The sequence below is a fragment of the Podarcis tiliguerta genome (genome assembly GCF_965153285.1).
Source record: "Podarcis tiliguerta genome assembly, chromosome: 2".
Lineage (NCBI taxonomy): Eukaryota > Metazoa > Chordata > Lepidosauria > Squamata > Lacertidae > Podarcis > Podarcis tiliguerta.
Window position 1 is genome coordinate 86,356,998 of NC_139535.1, and position 21,748 is coordinate 86,378,745.

Sequence of the window (21,748 nt, forward strand, 5' to 3'; positions counted from 1 at the left end):
CTTCCCTCTCTCATGTTGGAGGGTGATGTCAAATAGTTGACTTACTAAGCTTAGTTGCAGGAGAGGCTGGGCAAAGGATTGGGTAAGAGTTGAATGTGTGATGTGATGGTTATAGTAGGAAGACGAAGAAGCAGGAGTAGATGGGATACAAGAGACCTGGTGGTGGGGTTTGATTGGCACTTCTTCTGATTGTGTATGTACATCTTTGGGAGGAATTGGCTAGAATAGGCTGATGAAAGAGGGGTGACAAAGTGGTGAAAGATTGGGTGAAGTCATAGGAATATATATGAGTTCAATTTTAGGCAATATATATTTGTTTGTTTTTAGAACTTCTTCCTATAGGGAGGGATAGGATAGTTCAAGGCTGTGGAACCTGTGCTTTCTTCTCTGATGATACTGGTCTGCCAACTTCCATCACCCCTTGCCAGAATGGCCAAAGGTCAGGGATAATGGGAGTTGGAGTCCAATAGCATCTGGAGGGCCACAGACTCCCCACCCCTGCTTTAGTGTAGACATCTCAATGTGGTGTCTCATAATCAATGTAGTGACATTTAATTATCCAGTTTATAGATACAGTGCTCTATCCTCTCTGATTCAGACTTTCACAGGTTTACTGTGATATTGCTGTCATGTATTCTGCCTTGCTCATTTGTTATAGTGGAGGGGGCAACTTTCTGCTTGTAGCCAGTGCTCTTGCCACTGAAATGATTACTGAAGCCCTTGCATGTATACAACTTCCATGTCTGTATGCCAGTAGATTATAGCAGTTTAAACACCATTCTAAATTTGGTAGCATGGTAAAGCTTTTGTTCACAGTTTCAAGGCACATTTGACACAACAGTGGCAAACAGGAAGGAAATCTCCATGTTCAGTGGTCTCTTTCATCTTTCAGCCAATGCTTCATTTCTATGTTTCAAAATAAACAAACAGAGGAGGAATGTGTAACATATACTAGGGTTTTATCAATGCCTTTGTAATCACAGTTCTAATAATAACTCCATGAACACTGAAGAACCTTAAATATTATCCTTTCATTTCCCTGCTAGATGATTACACATGGGATGTGTCAGCAGAAGCTACTGTTTGATAGACCACTTGGATAGTCAGTTCTATTATTTTAAGCTTATTTAAGTGCATGTATTTAGAAATGTCATTATGTAAAACAGTTCTGAAAACTGAACTCTATTTTTTAAAAAACAAAAGTATCCTTTTCTGACTTAATTTGAGCTGCTTATACAAATGTACCTGGGAGTACTTCCCATTGAATACCTTAGAATTAAAAGTAAACTTCATGAATAGGATTGAGCTATTAAACTCAGAAACATGTATTTAGAAAAAATAGTGTTTCATTGTGAATTACACTTATGCCTCTTATACTTATCACTAATACATTAATTTGGTGGTATTCAAATCACATTGTATTTTTAATCAAGAGGAAAATGTTTGTGGTTCTCTGATTAGCTTTGAGAGATTCTAATTTAGTAATGTTTTGAAGCTAGTTAAGTACTGCTTTAAATAAACAAATGAATATGTGTAGAGAAACTAACATTGGAGACAGTAGATCAGGTCCTATAATTTTAGTATTTGGCCATCTCTAGTGAAATATTCCTAAGATCATAGAATTGAAGAGTTGGAAGGGAACCCGAGGGTCATCTAGTCCAAACCCCTGCAATGCAAGAATGTCAACTAAAGCATATATGACAGATGGCCATCCAACCTCTGCTTAAAAACCTCTAAGGAAGGAGAGTCTACCACTTCCTGGGGGAGCCCTTTCCACTATTGAACAGCTTTTACTGCCAGAAAGTTCTTCTTAATGTTTAGTCAGAACCTTCCTTTCCAAATACACTCAACTACAGCTAAAACTGAGGCATTTCCCTAATAAGTTAAAATTTACGTGAGCCTTCCTTTCAATTTAGATCTTTGTGAGAAGTCCTCTGTGTGCCCTATCTTCTGAAGTGACATACAGTACATGGCTACTGGTGAGAAGGTCTTCTCAGTAACGACACCCTGGTTGTAGACTTCCTTCCTAAGATATGCTTACCGTATTTTTCGCCCTATAGGACGCACTTTTTCCCCTCCAAAAAGGAAGGGGAAATGTGTGTGCGTCCTATGGGGCGAATGCAGGCTTTCGCTGAAGCCTGGAGAGCGAGGGGGGTCGGTGCGCACCGACCCCTCTGGCTCTCCAGGCTTCAAGAAGCTATCTGCTAGCCATGGGAGCTAGCAGAGACCTTGCCAGCACCCAGAAGCTTGGGGCGCGCTGAGCTCCGCACGCCCCAAGCTTCGGGATTGGCGCAGCGCTCCGCTAGCTGTGGGAAAGCCGCGCGGCTCTCCCACGGCTAGCGGAGACCTTGCCAGCACCCAGAAGCTTGGGGCGCGCTGAGCTCCGCACTCCCCAAGCTTCGGGATTGGCGGAGCGCTCCGCTAGCTGTGGGAAAGCCGCGCGGCTCTCCCACGGCTAGCGGAGACCTTGCCGGCACCCAGAAGCTTGGGGCGCGCTGAGCTCCGCACTCCCCAAGCTTCGGGATTGGCGCAGGGCTCCGCTAGCTGTGGGAAAGCCGCGCGGCTCTCCCACGGCTAGCAGAGACCTTGCCAGCACCCAGAAGCTTGGGGCGCGCTGAGCTCAACACGCCCCAAGCTTCGGGATTGGCGCAGCGCTCCGCTAGCCCTGGGAAAGCCGCGCGGCTCTTCCAGGGCTAGCGGAGACCTTGCCGGCACCCAGAAGCTTGGGGCGCGCTGAGCTCCGCACGCCCCAAGCTTCGGGATTGGCGCTGCGCTCCGCTAGCCCTGGGAGAGCTGCATGGCTCTCCCAGGGCTAGCGGAGACCTTGCCGGCACCCAGGAGCTTGGGGCGCGCTGAGCTCCGCACGCCCCAAGCTTCGGGATTGGCGCAGCGCTCCACTAGCCCTGGGAGAGCTGCGCGGCTCTCCCATGGCTAGCAGAGACCTTGCCAGCACCCAGGAGCTTGGGGCGCGCTGAGCTCAGCACGCCCCAAGCTTCAGGATTGGCGCTGCGCTCCGCTAGCCCTGGGAAAGCCGCGCGGCTCTCCCACGGCTAGCGGAGACCTTGCCGGCACCCAGGAGCTTGGGGCGCGCTGAGCTCAGCACGCCCCAAGCTTCGGGATTAGCGCAGAGCTCTGCTAGCCCTGGGAAAGCTGCGCGGCGCTGCGCGGCTCTCCCAGGGCTAGCAGAGACCTTGCCGGCACCCAGGAGCTTGGGGCGCGCTGAGCTCAGCACGCCCCAAGCTTCGGGATTAGCGCAGAGCTCTGCTAGCCCTGGGAAAGCTGCGCGGCGCTGCGCGGCTCTCCCAGGGCTAGCAGAGACCTTGCCAGCACCCAGGAGCTTGGGGCGCGCTGAGCTCAGCACGCCCCAAGCTTCGGGATTAGCGCAGAGCTCTGCTAGCCCTGGGAAAGCTGCGCGGCGCTGCGCGGCTCTCCCAGGGCTAGCAGAGACCTTGCCAGCACCCAGGAGCTTGGGGCGCGCTGAGCTCAGCACGCCCCAAGCTTCGGGATTAGCGCAGAGCTCTGCTAGCCCTGGGAAAGCTGCGCGGCGCTGCGCGGCTCTCCCAGGGCTAGCAGAGACCTTGCCAGCACCCAGGAGCTTGGGGCGCGCTGAGCTCAGCACGCCCCAAGCTTCGGGATTAGCGCAGAGCTCTGCTAGCCCTGGGAAAGCTGCGCGGCGCTGCGCGGCTCTCCCAGGGCTAGCAGAGACCTTGCCAGCACCCAGGAGCTTGGGGCGCGCTGAGCTCAGCACGCCCCAAGCTTCGGGATTAGCGCAGAGCTCTGCTAGCCCTGGGAAAGCTGCGCGGCGCTGCGCGGCTCTCCCAGGGCTAGCAGAGACCTTGCCAGCACCCAGGAGCTTGGGGCGCGCTGAGCTCAGCACGCCCCAAGCTTCGGGATTAGCGCAGAGCTCTGCTAGCCCTGGGAAAGCTGCGCGGCGCTGCGCGGCTCTCCCAGGGCTAGCAGAGACCTTGCCAGCACCCAGGAGCTTGGGGCGCGCTGAGCTCAGCACGCCCCAAGCTTCGGGATTGGCGCAGTGCTCCGCTAGCCCTGGGAAAGCCGCGCGGCTCTTCCAGGGCTAGCGGAGACCTTGCCGGCACCCAGAAGCTTGGGGCGCGCTGAGCTCTGCATGCCCCAAGCTTCGGGATTAGCACAGCGCACCTGGGGGGGAAATAAAAAATTTTCCCTTTATTTCCCCCCCAAAAAACTAGGTGCGTCCTATGGGCCGGTGCGTCCTATGGGGTGAAAAATACGGTATGTCATGCTTTGTCAAGCAAAGGCCTGTTGTCTTGAGTTTTTAATGCCACCTAAATTACTTGACTTTATTTTTATCTTCTGAATAAATTATGGATTGCAGTTTTGTATCTTATTTGTTTGTTGTTACCTGACTTGTTGCTTTCAAGAAGGCAGGTAAATAAATTCTGCTAATAAGTACAAAATAGCAGGAATTCACTCTATCCTACAGTCCAGCCCTTTTGAATTACAACTTTATGCATTAATATTTTGAAAGGAAAAATAGTTGTTTCCAGATTCATGTGGAATACAGTAGCTATATTTAAGTAAGGTTTTAGGAGTATGTGTAATGGAAAAAAGGACATGCTGGGTCCATTACCTAGTGCATGTTCAGAGATGCTGAACCTAAGGATGAAAAGCAAAGCTGTGATTAAATGCTTTGTATCTAACAAAATAAGCAAGAAATCTCAGGTCAGAATAACAAAACAGTGTGAGGAACATTGGGCAAAAGATTCCTGCATTGCAGGGGTGGACTGGATGACCCTCATGGTACCTTCCAACTCTACAATTCTGTGATTCTATTATTCTATGAATTATATCTATATATCTTTACAGCATCTGCAAAATATGAATTTAAGTCAATGGGTGACAATCTTCCAACAACAGGCTAGAGTACTTTAGCAAGTCTTAGAATGGCAAAATGATTTTTTTAAAAGGGGCAAGAAGTGGGTGTAACTGCATGATCTGATCCTTATGTGGATATTCAGGATCCATCTGTACACATATTCAGATCTAACTCTGTATTCTGCAACATTTGAAAGTCACTTTCCAATGTCAAGCCCTAAGTGTGCAGCTTGTTTACTACAAAACACTGAGAGTTGTACTCTCATTGTGCAACTCAGGATTTGCTTGTCTCCAGTGTACATGAATTTTAATGATCCTATACTGGATCTTATAATACAGTCTGACAAAAAGGCTTCCTGTTACACCTTGTCTTAAACATGCTGTTCATCATTTGAAAAGAAAATATGCCATAATCCAATCCCCCTCCCCCATTTTTCCCCCAGTGGGGACAAATTTGGAAAAAATGGTGAGAGAAGTTTCACTTCAAATCTTCGTATGATTTTTTTCTGTGCCTTCCCATCTCTAAGCCTAACAAACAAACTGAACCTGCAGCAGAAGTTGTGCAAGTAGGCTTTGTTCTCATTGAGCTCTCCTTCAGTTCCTGTGGGTTAAAGGGCTGCAGTGTAATACAGAGCTGTGAGGGTGAAAAACCTGCTTTCCACTTCTAGAAACCTGTCATTATAATCAAGGTTAGCCTCTGTTGCAGTGATGTTCTTGACTGTGAGCTTCTGCTTTCTTCAGCGTAAGTGTCTCTCTGTTATTTGTTTCTGTGAGGACATGAAAGTTGCTTCACATATTGGGACAGTGTTGAGGTGGGTCATCTACCACTGCAGGGCACCCTGGAGGAAATAAGTGATCTTCCTTCCACAGCTAGCAGTTGAGGCACTCTGCAGCCTCCTTGAAATGCAATGGAAAGGAGGGGAGAGATTGATCAATATGATGATACCACATTCCAAATGACTGAACAACCTTTTGCAGGGCTTTCATGTACATGCTGAATTTCATGAGGGCCAAGATGTATCCCTGTGGGGCCTTCACATCCCCAAAGGCCATGAAATCAAGCACTGAACGTTTCTTACTTTGTCAGGGATTGGATGCTGTTTGGAGGAACAGAAGACAGGGGAGGGTTTTTCACATCTTGCCCTGTGATCTTGCCTAGGGAGTAGCATCCGGGGATGAGAAGGGGTAAATGGGGCAGGGAAAGTAGGGGAATAAGGTATGGAAAGGACTGGAGCATTCCCTTCAAGCCACTCAACCATTCAAATTGATTTTTATTTAGAGCCAAACTTAGAAATGAATGGATAACTTGGTGGTTTATTTCTAAAACACAACACAGTCAGATAAAATACATTAAAACTGCAGAAATGATTTCAACACAATCAATTAAAAAAACCTCTAAGAGCCAGAACTACAAATACCTCCTGAAATCTAATTGTGGGCAACAAAAGAGCCAGGTGTACCTGTCTAGCTATAGCAGCTGGAAAATTCCCTATCTCTCCTACCCACGTGCACTGGAGGGTGGGGGATTTGTTTGGGTTGTGACCAGTGCAGGGCAAGGAGCTGAATAGATTTAGGGCAGTGGTTCCCATTTCGCTAAGTACTGCGGACCCCCTGTCTTTCGAAAGCCAAGCCATGGACCCCCTACTTTTGTCTCAGTGGTAGCTTTTGTTATGTGACTTGTGCCCCGGACCCCCTGGGTGGGTTATGCAGACTCCCTATTGGGAACCACTGGTTTAGGGGTTTGGGGATCATTTACCTTCTAGAGCATACATATTTTACCAGTGAAGTTGTTGGCCTACTAGTATTTCTAAAATTGTCCCCTAGCAGCATGTTCACTTCAGATATGGAGGACTGCACAAGCAGATATACAATCACAGACACAAATCTAATATTACAGTAAGATAAAATCCACTCAAGTAATCAAGTCTCCTAAAGTTGGAGGGGGCGCTATCTGGAGAGGCATCCAGACCAACATTATTGGGCTGCAGTTGAAAGAAGAATTTGAAGAAACACTTAAGACATACAATCCTTTGATTTTCTCCTTGTGTGATATTTGAACCAGTAACTTTTAACAACTGATGGAGAACATGAGTTTCAGCCTTTTAAACGCTGTTTCAGTACTCATCTGGAGAGCAGAAATACCAACGACAATTTTAGCAAAGGTTTTAATATCTTTGGCTGGTGTTTGTAGTAGTGAAGAATCATTTCTTTTTTTTAAAAAAACAAACTTAGAAAAGGCTAATGTGTTTGTAGGCCTTCCTTTGATCAGGTCTTGCTTGGAATTCTCTCACACTTTCAAAGTTGTCAGCTACGCTGGCTGCATAGGTGTAATACACTTCATCTTTTGAAACACCCAACATCAAAACTGCCATGCAACCTCACATTTTAATTATGAATCCCAGTCTTTTCTTTATTATCAGGCAGAAGCATTTTGCACGAGAGTTATAGTGAAAGCAGGATATAGGACTACCACCCACAAATCAATGGCTCTTTCCCTTCTTTTCCCTTTATGGATGCTTTAAAATGCAGCCTTTCTGCATCTATCTGGATTTGGAACAGAAAGGAGTCTTGCTTTAACACCCTTGGAGAAACCTCCTGAACACCTGCTTATGGAACAATTTATCATGAGCCAGTTACTAGATTTTCTTTTTCGGTTGTCTTCAACTATCATTATAGCTGGAACTTTGTTCCAAGTGGCTTTTACACTGTAACATTCTCACTGCAGTGCTAGAAGGACACAGTTTCTGCCTTTGTCTATACAGTATATACATTCAAGGATTATTTAGTTGAAGACAGGTACCCAAATTTTAAATTTTAAACAGAATATGAAGCTGGTAGTTATTGGGTAGATCCACAGTATTCTCCGGGATCAAAATTAAGCATTCATGTTTTGTAAATAAACTGTACTATTTTTTCAGCACTTTGTTAAGTTCATCTTTTGGGGGCGGGGAGTTTCACAGCTTTGCCCATGGGTCATCGATTGATCATCCCTCATGAAACAGAAGTATACAACAGATTCCTTTCAATAAAATAAAGTGTAAACATTAGGCTAAAGGATAACAGTTGTGTGTTGGTTGAGATCAACTATTTGGGGGGTGGGGCAGTATTTCTAGTGTAGCTCTCCTTCATGAGATGCAGTTAGTATGTGGCAAAAGTGAATCTTCTAATTTGTGAGAGATTGGAAAAAGCACCCCTTCCTGTATGGTACTAGCAGACATGTGAGCCTCCAGCCAATATAGCAGAGAAAGAAATCGGTGTCATTTTTTTTCTGATAGCCTATTGCTGTTTAGATAGGTATGAAGTAGAGGTGTATATTTGAGCAGTGATAAGTCACAGTGAAATCATGTCTTTAAAAAACCTAAAGAGTTTTCCTGTCCTCCCTCCCATCTTCTGAAGAGGATTGGGGAAAAACCTAGAACAGATTTGGGCGGAGGGGTGCAAGACAGAAATCCTTCCACTAATAGGATGACTTCATTAAACCCACAATGTTTAAAACAGTGGTGGCCAACTGGGCTCTCCAGCTGTTTTGGGACTACAATTCCCATCATCCCTGACCACTGGTCCTGTTAGCTAGGGGTGATGGGAGTTGTAGTTCAAAAACACCCGGAGGGCCAAGTTTGGTCACCACTGGTTTAAAAGCTTTGCCACACACCAGCAGTGACATTTGCGTTTCCTTATTTTGTGTGAGCATCTATATTGACAAGTTATGTGTATGCTACAGACTTTAGACAGCGTTTTTATCACATGGTTTAGTGCAGCGCGCGGGGACTCGCCAAGCGGACGGCTCGGTTCGGGGGTGGCTCATGGGCCGCTTCTAGCCCATGGGCCTTAGGTTGCTGACCTCTGGCCTATGGGAAACCCACAAACAGGACCTGTGTGCAGTAGCACTCCCCACACTAGTGATTCCCAGCAAGTGAGTCTGATTCTGAATATATCTCCAACAGTGGAGATAGAACACAGCCATTGTGGCTAGTAGCCACTGACATGTATATCCCCTATAAATTTGTCTAATCCCCCTTTAAAGATATCCTTCTTATACACCACGAATACCTTTATACACCTCTGTCTTCTTTGCCTTACTTGCTTCTTTTTCTAAACTAAAAAGCCTCAAATGTAATCTTTCCTCTAACCCCTTTTGGTTGCCTTTTTCTGAACCTTTTTCCAGTTCTGCAGTATCCTTTTTTGAGGTGAGGTAACTAGAACTGTACACAGTTTTAATTTTCAAACCCTTTCTGAAATTCACAGCTGCTGGGCTCCCCCCCCCCCCAATAAATAAACGAAAACTTCAAGCTATGGTTTTCTTTGCAGGGTTTTTCTGTCCATACATTCATGTTTTAACTATCCAAGAGTTACTCTGTGATCCAAGTCTACGAAGTTTTTTCTATGATTTTAGCCATGATTGTAACCAAACATACACACAAACACTGGCTCTTTTCCTGGCATAGCAAACTGCACCCCCCTACATTGCAGGCTGTCAACCTTCTGTCTATTTCTTTGCTTTTGTTCCTCCACAGTTTTTGTCACAGTTACAGTTTGAGTTAAAATATTCCCAAAACACAAAAGGCAAGGTTAAAGGTACTCTGGGAGCTGTAGTTCCCAAACCTCTTGATTGCAGTGTTAAAGGTAGTAAAAAAGACTACATTTTGCCATCTAAGATGGATGGGAAACCTGTGGTCCTCCAGATGTTATTGGACTTCTCCCATCAATGCCAGCCAGCATGGTTTGGGGTGGTGGAAGTTGTAGTCCATCAATATCTTCGAGCGCCACAGGTTCTCCTTACCTGATCTAAGACACATCCCTTTGTATCCTAAACAGGAGTGTGTCCCCATGTTCCTCAGTGAGTTACTAATAAGTATTTTTTAAAAAAATGTTTAGCTTCAAATTTGGCCATTTACTCTCTCTCTCTCTCTCTCTCTCTCTCTGTGTGTGTGTGTAATTTCATATTTCTGCATGAATATGCTGTTCAGTACTCCCTTTGTACTGTCCAAATACTCCCTTTAAAAAGCTTCACACTGAGGTTATACTTGAAAAAAGACAGATAATTAACTCTTGAACAAATTTCTGCTTTGAGAGAGGCTTATTTTTAGCAGAGTTCGTAGTTGCTGGCTGCGTAACAACATAATTCACAGTTCATTGATCTTGCTTGTACAGAGCTATGGTGTAGGGTCAAAAGCTTCATCTGCTATCACAATGGGTCAGGATTTTGTATGCTGGATATCTGACACTGGGTAAAAATGACAGAAGAGTGACAGACTTCCTGCCTATTTTCTCAAATTTGCCAATTTACAAACTGTAGCACAGTGCCCATGAGAGAGATTGCTATTGTTACCAGCTGGAAAAGCGTTGGGAAATAAGCTGTAACCATACCTATTGAAAAACAGCTTGATGGTGTGGAAGATGTGTGAGTTTTTAGCCTACTTAACACATTTAGCTTTATCTGCAGCCCAGTAAAACCAAAATTCTTGGCCTGAAATTAAATTGTAGAGAGGATTGGGTTGCCTATGTGTAATTTTTGAACCCTCTCTGGAGATACAGCGTGACTGAACCTTGGCCTTTTTATGTTCAATTACTCATAACTCTAATATTTTAAGTTCAAATACAGTACAGAAAACAAATGGAGCTTAAGTGATTTTTAAAACGTAAAAAAATATAGAATTATTCTTCAAAAGAAAATTATAATCCATCTCCTCACCACCACTACCTTTGTTCCATCAGCTATTTATTCCAATTGTAATGAAATGTTAGTCCTTTTGCATTTTTAGTGAAATTTGTACCTACATCCCCACTAAAAATGTAGTTACTAGTTTTTAGCTGCAATTTTTGCAAATTTGTCGTTTATTAATCCCTCTAATACTATTTTTCTATTATTTATTAGGGTTAGGTTTTTATGGATTTTTGCATCAGGTTTCTTACCAATCTAGTGAAACTTTTTAAAAAGAGTTTCAGGTGTGTATCTTTAATGTTTCTCAAGTGTTCACTTAATAAGTTGTAGGTACTGTATTCCACTCCCTGTACACCCCTAAAATATGCTTTGGAGGGTCCCCCAGTCATTCAGAGCAGATTTGGGTGACATGTGGAGTGCTGTAGTGGAATGGAGAGAGGGGAAAGAAAAGCCATGTTGCTTGAGACATTTGCTCATACTATATTTGGTCTCATCTGTGGTATATGCAGAACAATTGAAGATGTATGGAACATACAGGAAATGCCTCTTGTAAGACTTGGAAATTTTGATTGCTTTTGTAGGGTTATTAATTAATGCCAATTCTTTCTAAGTGCTGTTTGTTATAGTAGTAAAGAGTTGTGGGTTACTGATTTTTTAAAAAAATACACATTGTAGTATAAGATGCATTTAAATATTAGCAGCTTTGGATATCACTCAGGCTTATTTACAGCTTTGTGTAAAACAACCCACTCTAAAACAGTTACCATTCTCCCATTTAAAACAGGGAGAAAGAACAAACACAAGAAGAGGAACATTTGATGGAAGAAAAGAAAAAGAAAAAGCAGGAAGAAAAGAAAAAGAAGGAAGGTGCTCAGAAAAAGGTTTGTTTGAATGTCTCTTTAATGATGTAATTTTAGTATTTTAGGGTGATTTCACCAGTGTGTCTTGGATTAATTATTTGGATTTGCTTTTATATATAGTCCCATAGTCTGTGACCAATATTTGTAAAAGCTACCAAATTTTATGCATATATTTGGTTTTCGTCACATTTCTTCTAACAGGCAGAAATATACCATGTGATCTATTCATCTGTGCATCTAAGAAAATGCTTTTACTATAATTGGATTAGAAATCCCCATATTTATTATCCAAGAGGGGCCAGAGGCCTCCTAAACCTAACCCAGACAACTGTTCCAAAAGAAACCCATGGTTGATGCTATCAAAGGCTGCTGAGAGGTCTAGGAAAACCAGTAGGCTTTCACTCCTTCTATCCAATCCCCATTAGAGTGACGAAGGCTGTTTCTATCCTGAAACAGGGCTTGAAATCAGATCAAAATAGCCCATTTGTTAACACTTGGTCTATAGACCATTATGTATAATTAAGGATTTTTCTTTCATACAAATTCAGTTTATAAGTTGTAGTTTAATTATGAACAATATTTTAGTAACACATGTTGCCAGGATATAAAGAACTGTGCAGCTAGTTCCACATGCCTGGGGAAGGTTCAGGATTTGGGCTTGAGCTTCTCAAAAGGCAGCAGCCCCCATGCCACAGACCAATTGGAGGAAATTTTCGGGAGCAACTTGTAGTGATGAGGGTGATGGGGATGATGATAATAAATATGTTTCTGCCCCACTGTTTTTACCAGAGGGTTCAGGTAGATTTCAAATATATCAGTGTGATACACATAAACAAAAACACAGCCTAAAATCGTAATGAATTACAACGAAAAACATTAATGTAAATCAGTAACGGAATGTATGAGAAAATCAGACACCTACAAAAGCCTGCTTAAATAAAAGCAAATTCACCGCCCACTTAAACTCAGGGAGCAAGGGGCCAAGACACTCTTCTCTCAGGAGGCTCTTTGGAATACCTGGCCCTGGAATTCTGGCCTTGCAGTCATTTGCTCAAAGAGAAGGGGGAGCCAGAATCCCCACTGAGTATGTCCAAGCATTTGGATGTATTTTAAGTAGCTCTTTTGAGACTGGACATTAAAAATGTTAACCTTTAACACCTCTGGCATCTACTTTTTCCACCCAAAACTTAATATATTTAAACTGCTCATAAAATTCTTTCTATGATTCTGATTTGCAAGCAACTTACAGCCATTTTATTGCATTTAAGGCGGTTTCAAGTCGATTTCTTTCAATAGAATAATGGCTATTTGCAAATATACTCATTTAAGGTACTTGTGGATTGTACTGTGGATTCGAACCGCCAACCGTCTGATCAGCAAGGCCAAGAGGTTCAGTGGCTTAGACCACTGGTTTAGACCACAGCACCACCCGCTCCTGTTTTACCTTGTATATCTTCAAGATATAAAAATATTTCATTACTTAGTCTAATTCTTTCATTGACACTCTAAACTATTTTCATTACTCAGTTCATGTAATTATTTAACTGCTTGTGTGATTAGTGCCAAGAGTTCTCTGTAAATATACTGAAGTGCCTTATTTCATAATGTATCATTATGGGTGATATTCAGATTTCAAAGCTTAATACTGCTTGTCTTAGTAGTGTCTATACATAGATAGTCTGTAAATTATAACATATATTCAAAATAAACTCTGTAGCATATGTTCTATACATTCATTTCTTAAGTGGTAAAGCAGCAATTTGTTTTATCAAACTAGACCTATATGTTGACTTCTGCTGCTGAGGGCCCATCTTTGCTTTCACTTGAAAGCAGAATCATGAGTTAAAATGAACAAACTTCTAGAGGAAAAGATGTAAGAAACTAAAATTTTAACTTTGAAATATAGTGGCTTCCCAAGTAGAATACACATTTTTATATGCATATAAACAAATGTTTTTAATGCCATAAAGGTAAAGGTAAAGGGGCCCCTGACCATTAAGTCAAGTCGTGACCGACTCTGGGGTTGCGGTGCTGATCTCACTTTACTGGCCAAGGGAGCCGGCTTAAAGTTCTGGGTCATGTGGCCTGCATGACTAAGCCACTTCTGGCGAACCAGAGCAGCGCACGGAAACACCGTTTACCTTCCCGCTGGAGCGGTACCTATTTATCTACTTGCACTTTGATGTGCTTTTGAACTGCTAGGTTGGCAGGAGCAGGGACTGAGCAACGGGAGCTCACCCTGTCGCGGGGATTCGAACCGCCAACCTTCTGATCGGCAAGTCCCACAGTGCCACCCGCATCCCTTTTTTTTATGCCATAAACCATTGCAAAAATGTATACATGCATGTGCCAGAGAGTGAGGGTTGGTCACAGCTCACATTCTTCATATATGTGCTCCTAAATGTTGAGATCTCTCAAGGAAGTAGTGTTTTTGTGAAGAGATAGCTATGAAGTTATTGCCCTTTTGTGCTGAAGCCTAGTTCTACTATTGCTTGGTTGCAGTCCTAAACACCTTACTGCTTGCATCTGTAAGACTTCATTCTTCTTGTTGCACCAAGAAGAAAAAAAGTAAGCACTATAATATATTTCAGGTGTTCTGCTGCCAGTAAAAGGCTATGGAAAAACAACAGCTCTGTCCTCCTCTATTCTTAAAAAAAATGTGTATTCTAAACTGTTGAGCAAGCCATATTTGGTTATATGTTATATATGGTGTGGTTGATTGCAAGATGCTTTTCACAGATGTCTTCAGTAAAAATCTTGCTACTAACAACTTTTTTTCTTTTTGTTTTTCAGGCTGCTGAACAAAAAACCAAAGGTAATTGAATAATTGATTCCTTATAAAATATTCATTGCTTGCAATTATTTAGAATTGTCATTTCAATGCAGAATATAGGCATTGAACTGTTTCATTGTGTGTGCAGTCTTTAGACTTTTGTGATACTGGTTTTAAGCTCGCAGACATACACTTACTTCAGGCATCATGAGCAAGTTCCTCCTCCTCCCCTTCTCTGGTTTGAGATAGCCATAGTTTGCCATGATATCTGAATTGGGCAACCATGGTTCCTGCTAACTATAGTTTGCATACAGTGGTACCTCTGGTTATGAACTTAATTCGTTCTGGAGGTCCGTTCCTAACCTGAAACAGTTCTTAACCTGAGGTACCACTTTAGCTAATGGGGCCTCCCACTGCTGCTGCACCGCTGCCGCATGATTTCTGTTCTCATCCTGAGGTAAAGTTCTTAACCCAAGGTACTACTTCCGGGTTAGCGGAGTCTGTAACCCGAAGTGTTTGTAACCCGAGGTGTTTGTAACCTGAGGTACCACTGTACTAGCCAGGGAATGAAACTTGCTTCAAAATGTGGTTTCAGTCCCTATTTTGGAGGCTTCGTATTTGAGGAGTTGACATCAGTACTGAGACAAATCTTGCCTGGATCACCTTCTCTGAGCAGAAGCTCTTTCCTACAGTCACTGGGATGAGCCACAGAGATGAGAAGGGTAATAAGGTATTTTCCTCTACTCTCTTAGCAAGGGATTGAAGGCTCACGGTGTTTCTTTTGTCACTTACATAGCTGCTATATCTAAAAAGGCCTTGAAGCTTCAAGCCACACTAAAAATAGTCATGAAAATTCTGTGCCAAGAAAGGCACATATCTATGCACATTTGCACAAGTATATGCTTATTTTCTAAAATTCTCCTGCCAAACTGCTGGAGTGGACTTGCAGTTGAATTCATATGCCTTTCTGAACCATGATTCTGACTAGGTGACTGGATCAGTCACAACCCTTAGTTCTTATTACAGTAAATTTAGAAAACCCTATGAACGGCACCCTCAGTTTCTTGGCGAAGACAAACACATGTCACAAACAACAGCTAGAACTAGCCTGTGCCTATGGTCAAAGAGGGCAGCACCCTTTCCAAACAAGCCAACTCTCTGTCTGTCCCCCATGCTATAATAATCAAAACTCCTTGCTCAGATAGCCATAGGTGGCTTTTAAAGTACCGTGTGTCTTTAGGTATACTTTTGTGTTTTTTTATCAAAAGAGGGAAGTGCGACCAGCTGTCCATGCATGCATCACCCGCCTTGCCTTTGTAGCCTTCCAGGAAAAACAACCACTAACAAATTCCTAGAGAAAAGCCTTGAGGAGGCTGATGGATCCATTAGCTCTCCATTTAGCCTCTCACTTTTGATGGTAATACCTAGCAAATCAGAGCATCTTTGTTCACACCTCAGCTCCACTTTATGTAGAACAGGAGCAAATAAAGGTGCCTTGATTAGGTGTTGCCAGGCGTAGGGAAGAGGCTGTATGCCTCTGTTGCCCTTCCTGTGGCTTTTTTTACAGGAAGCGGAACCAATCCACTTCCAGCATGCATACCCACCTCTTGCCAGCTACTGGGCCCACACCCTAATCCAGCTTCTGTCACCCCTCTCTCATGGTATTCCCTCCTGTCTTGCCATGGTGAGGCAAGCCTTCCTTTCCAACTCCCTTGACATTTCCAAGTCCCCTTTCCTCTTTCTGTGTTTCATAGAATTGGAAGGAACCCCAAGGTTCAATGCAATGTTGTTTCTCTCTGGGCTTCTTTTGCTTTTGGGCTTTTCTTTTGGTGTCTGCAATTTGAAGATACCAGGGAGGCAGTTACAAAGGAGTTGGTAACAGTGGCTGTGAGAAATTTTTAATCATGACCTCACCTTCTATGAAGTGAATGTAGGCCTTCTCTACCCCCACCCATTGTGTAAGGCAATGTTTCTCTTCCAGCTTCAGGGAGTGTGTAGGTAGGTGTTTTTAAGACATGTTCTCTTTTGTTTTGCATATGTGACACCTGGAAGATTCCATGACAGAGTATGGCTGAAAAACGTCCCCTACCCCTGAGCCTACATGTAATAACGTCCCCTACCCCTGAGCCTACATGTAATACTGAAGTCTTGCCCACTAGAAATCTTATTTAACCACACCTTTTGGTTTTGAGGTTTCATCATATCCCACCAGGCATTTTCAAGCATGCATTTGCAGTCATGAGACTAAAAATGCTCCCTCCAAAGATAAGAATAATTCTGTACCCATTGCTAGAGTCTATGTTTCTTCTTCACTTGCATAGAATACATAGAAATATGCACAGCCCTGCTTCAGATTAGCATTTCAGAGTGAGGTCAAGACTTGAGATCAGAAGTAGCAATCAGTGTTCCACCTGAAAGTCCCATTCTTCCTGATTTTGCCTCAAAAATATGGTGGGGGTTGACAGCCTTTTAGAACTTGGAGGACAATGGAACGATTCTTTCCCACTGCTCCATGTCAAGTAATTTGGGAAAGTGCCCCTCACTGTCACTGTCATGCATCTTTTTGCTTCATCATTACAAAGAAAGTGGGTGGAGAAATACTATTCTTAAACAGGAATGAATCGAAAGGTTTCTGAAGATGTTTAGGCTGATCACGTGAGGTGTTACGATAAATCTGTACCAGGGTGACTTCTTAAGCTCCATTGACCAATGGATAATCAACATCAAAATCTTTCTCTCTCTCCATCTGGAACAGTAAGCTGTTTGTTTAGCAGGAACAAATAGTAGTTCCAATATTCAGTCCTTCTGCTTTGTTTCATTCACTTCAGCAAACCTGTTGTCCCTTGATGGCAAAGTTTCAGGAACGCGACATTCAGGGAATTACATCTTGATAACCATGATAGTGGCTCTGTCTCTGTATATTTCCCCAGCCCTGCCCATTTTCCTTTAATTGATGGGACTTTTAGGAAGATGATGGAGCCAGCAGCAGAAGTCATCCTGAGAGATCCCAGTTAGCTTGGATACCTTTGTTCCCCCAACCTGAAAGAAAATTCTGATTGATTTGTGGTTCTTCTCAAAAATACTTTTATCTTTTTCAACAGGGACCCCTGCTGTATTTTTCTCTCTCTAATGAAAAACAACAACAGAAAACAGTTAACTTTCATACTGTGTTTTTAAAGAAAGTGGAATCGCATATCCTGTTAGGTATAGTTTGGTGTAAAATAACACCAACTACTGCTTACTTAGCCACATTGTCTCCTGTAGTCTCAGGAAGGAGTGACTGGTTAAGCAGAAAAACGTTCTTCCTGTATGTGGGTGTATGTGGCATGCTGCCAATTAAATATTACACAGGGGCCTCATATGGCTAAATGTTTTCATTCATGGCATAGAATGTACAAACTATCCAAAATAAATATATGTACCGTCTTGCAATAGAAGGTTCTTTGGAAAAGATTTTCTGCTTTTGATGTTACTGTTCCAGTGCATAACTGAGAGCTGTTTCAAGAAAGACTTACTTTCTACACAAATTCCATAGCATTGCTGGATAACACTAAAAGTATATTGAGTTCAGCATTCTGTGTCCAACAATGGCCAGTCAAGGGACACAGGGATGCTTGCAGACAGAGCATGATGGTGAGATCCATTCCTTGATGTTTGTCTGCAGCGTACACATGTTTAGTGTTCATTTGAAAGGAACTTGCATGTGTCTAACTAGACACGGAAAAGGTTCAAAGGAGCTAAATGTGTCATCTTTATCTGCTACAATTCTTAGGATTCATGTGTTGATTACTGCAGTCTGCATTTTCTATCATGATTAGTCATGCAGATATATAGTTGATGAGATATAAAGCATATGCATTTTTTTATTTTATTCATTCATTCATATTTATGCCTTGCTTTTTAGCCAAGATTTGCTTCCAAAGTGTATCACTGGTCACTGAAAGGAGTAGCTGCTTTCCACAGATATGTTAACCTCTTTCTTTGCTCTGGAGACCTAACAAATGACTTTTCTGCTTGATCATTTTCACTGTCACATTATCATGAGTTGTTGGGACAATCTCTTCTATGTGATGTTAGAGGACATTCCATAGCAGCCATGGCCAAATTCATTGACTTTTCCAGAGGGGTTATTACCCCAGAAAGGGGAGTGCACTCCAGTACTACTTTTGATACCAGTATTCTCAATAGCCTTCTTTGCCTGACAACATCAGCAACTTTCTCCAGGTATGCTAGTTTGTGTCATGGAGAGTTATTATGAAGAACAAAAGTAGGTTTCTTATGACTACATAGAGAAATAATCCAAATGTTGTCATACAACCCACACTAAAGATGTGTCTTTAAATTAGGAGTGAGGAACATGTTAGATGCTATTTTACTGAAACTCCCACTATCCCTGCCGTGTTGCCTGGGTCTGCTGGAAGTTGGATGCAAACAACGTTTTGAAGGCAGCGTGTTCCTCATCCGTGCTTTAGGTTGTAAACTCTCAGTGTGGTTATGAAGCAAGCAAAGAGGCCAGCACTCACTACATCTCTTTAGACATGTGCAAAATAGAAGGAAAGAATACTTAACCATTGACTCTAGAACATTCTCTAAGTTGCTCTGTGGGAACTGAAAACCCATGTGTCCATTTCACAGTACACGAAGAACAACTACTCATAGATAAGCAACTTTCTCCCCCTTTTAATTAGTTCAGGTTGTGAAGTAAAAATAAAAGAAAGTTCTAGATTTGTTGGATCCATGGAAAGTCTGTTGAGTACACTGCCCCTTGGTTTTCCTGATGGTCTTTGCAGAGAATGTTTAAGAGCTCCTCTTTTGCGAGTTTTGTAGTTTGTTATTCATTTTTAGAACACCATCAGTGTACAGGCCACTTACAAAGTAATATGAGGAACAAAAACACACACACCAAAAAAAACAAAAACAGAGACAGCTACTCTGTTATAGTGCTCCCTCTTCTCCTGAGACGAATCTTTCTTTTTCTTGTTACTAAGGAAGGAATACAGTGTTACCTCAGGTTACAGATGCTTCAGGTTACAGACACTTCAGGTTACAGACTCTGCTAACCCAGAAATAGTACCTCGGGTTAAGAACTTTGCTTCAGGATGAGAACAGAAATTGCGCGACAGCGGCAGTGGGAGGCCCCATTAGCTAAAGTGGTACCTCAGGTTAAGAACAGTTTCAGGTTAAGAATGGACCTCCAGAACGAATTAAGTTCTTAACCCGAGGTACCACTGTACACTGGATGTGCTATAAATCTTCACTAATGAGAGGTGACAAATTGGGTACCATTCCAAAACTGCTCTTCATAGTTTAGCAAAATGTTTAAAATTCAGATAAAGCCACAGTCTGAAAAACGTGGGAATCACTTTTTGCCCTCCCCCTCTGGTTATATTTAAAGCTTAAAAGCTTTAGTCCCGATTCCCTAATGGTGGAATAGGAATAGTAGATTCAATAACTCAGCTCTCACAAATCCTCCGGTGATCCTGGTATAGACGACATCCTTGCCTTTCCCCACCTTTCCTCTGTTTTGTTTGATGAATTGAATTAAGCAAAATACTATGCCTGCCTTTCTTTGCTTTTCTAAGGAAAAGAAGCATTAAACGTCAGTGATTTGCTGAGAGAGCTTGCGAGTTTTGTGTCGGGCCAAAAGGTCATTCAGGAAAATCAATCTCACAGAATAGCACTGTGCTGGCTAGAATATAAATTTAGCCCAACTACTCAACAATAGTTGAGGTAGTTGTGATCAAGCTTCCTGCTGCTTTATGGTTATTTATCCGCCCACAGTGTATACTTCACTGTGCAATAAAAGACTTTTTTTGCTCTAATGTGCTTTGCCTAGTGCACTTTATTAAGCCACACCAGCTGTGATGTGCCCAAACAGTTGAAATTTTAGAAATCACAATGGTTTTAGAAAATTCATTTTTATTTTGGCATGGGATAGAGTGGGATAGGCTGAGATCTATGTACTCAGGGATTATTGTCTATATGCGAAGGGCAACGTCTGATAGCTACATCACATAGCTGCAATATTTGAAGAAAGAAGACTGCTGCATATTGTGATATACAGGAAAGATTATTCTAAACCATGTTGCAATTTTTTAGGAGTGTTTATTTCATATTTCAAAACTACATTGGCCATGATCCTGAGCACCATAGGCCTACAAGGTCTGTGTATCTGGGAGTCCTTCTGTATGTTCAGTTTCATATGTGAAGTCACATTCCCCATGATAACAGGCATATTTTAAAAGGTGTGTTCTAATAATTAGGACATCCTCCTCTCCATTGTTCTCTATGCAGGTAACAGTTATCAGAGGACTAATATACATTCACCATGTCACTTGTGAAGGGTACATATGTTTGTAAATAGCTGTATTTTACAGTATACAGATGCAATGACCAAAAAAGGCTCATATTTTAAAGGGAAGTGTGTTCATACAAGGATATGATCTTCACAATTGATAGGTTGAATGTTTCTCTTATAGTCCAGTACATATCAGATGCACAATTTTTAAAAAAGGTTTTTAAACAGATGTCTCATGAATGTGCATAAATCTAAACACAGTATTTCCCTGAATAGTGGGGATAAAGAACTCAAAAAGTGCTTGATAAATATTAAACATATTCAGCTGAGTGCCTCTTGCAAGCAGTTGGGGGGGGAGGGGGGAAATGGAGCATCCTGGAAGAGGGCATAGCTTCTTAAAAAGCCTTCCACATGGAAGCATTTGACACACCTCCTTTCCTAAAGTTTTTGAAGAAATGCAGAAAATAAGGGCCAAAGATGTTAAACATTTCTCCTTTACTGAAATGTTAACTCTTCTGTACCTTTAATGAAATGAGCATTGCATCTCCCCCGCCCTCTCTGAGTAACACCAGTATCTGCAGGATCAACACAGGCATAAGAATAGTGTGTGCTCCCTCTGCTGTTTGCAGAAGATTCCTCTTTTAGATTGTTCATAAAGAGTGGTTCTGATATGCAGGGTTTCCCTCTTCACTGATAGGATGCCATGCTGTGTGGGGTTTCCCCCTCTTCTCTGTATCTTTTCCAGTTCTTCTGTGGTAACTCTGCACAGTACTCATTGGTGTTTCCTAATGATTCCTAACATGTGCCAATGACTTTTTGAACCTTGTCCACAGTGACTCCAAAGTATTTCTATGGAATGATAATATGTAACTTGAAAGCCAACATTTTGTATAAATTGGAATTCTGAATTTATTAATTTTATTTCCTTTTTTAAATTCCCCCTCCTCTAAGGGTGTTACATTTTTCTGTAACTCTTTTTAAAGTTTGCTTTATATGTTGTTACTTCACATGTTCTTGATCTTTTCTGAGCTGCCCCTCTAAAATGTGTGTGTGTGTGTGTGTGTGTGTGTGTGTGTGAAAGAGAGAGAGAGAATATGGAGTCCACATCTTAAGCTTGAAAAAAATGTTTAAAACAGTGGTATTACAGCATGGATGATTTGATTGAAACCAACTTTGCCCTGTTCCTTGTCATAATTTGCTGTAAGCAGAGCTGTATCAAATGCAGACCATTCTAGTTAGTGCAAAGCATGCATGTGTCTAAAATCAACTGTACAGAATTTTGAATGAATGAAGTAATAGCATAA

At 42.3% G+C, this 21,748-nt stretch overlaps 1 protein-coding gene across 10 annotated transcripts in view; it reads left to right on the plus strand.

The window, feature by feature from the left end:
* The window catches only part of TNRC6C (trinucleotide repeat containing adaptor 6C), a 120,829-nt gene that overhangs the window by 15,940 nt on the left and 83,141 nt on the right, over positions 1-21,748 (plus strand). For all 10 annotated transcript variants that reach the window (XM_083428457.1, XM_083428465.1, XM_083428467.1 and 7 more), the window contains exons 2-3: positions 11,298-11,394; positions 14,167-14,188. In XM_083428457.1, the coding sequence (XP_083284583.1) occupies positions 11,332-11,394; positions 14,167-14,188 (85 nt within the window). In that variant the 5' untranslated portion in view covers positions 11,298-11,331. The remainder of the gene's footprint in view (positions 1-11,297; positions 11,395-14,166; positions 14,189-21,748) is intronic.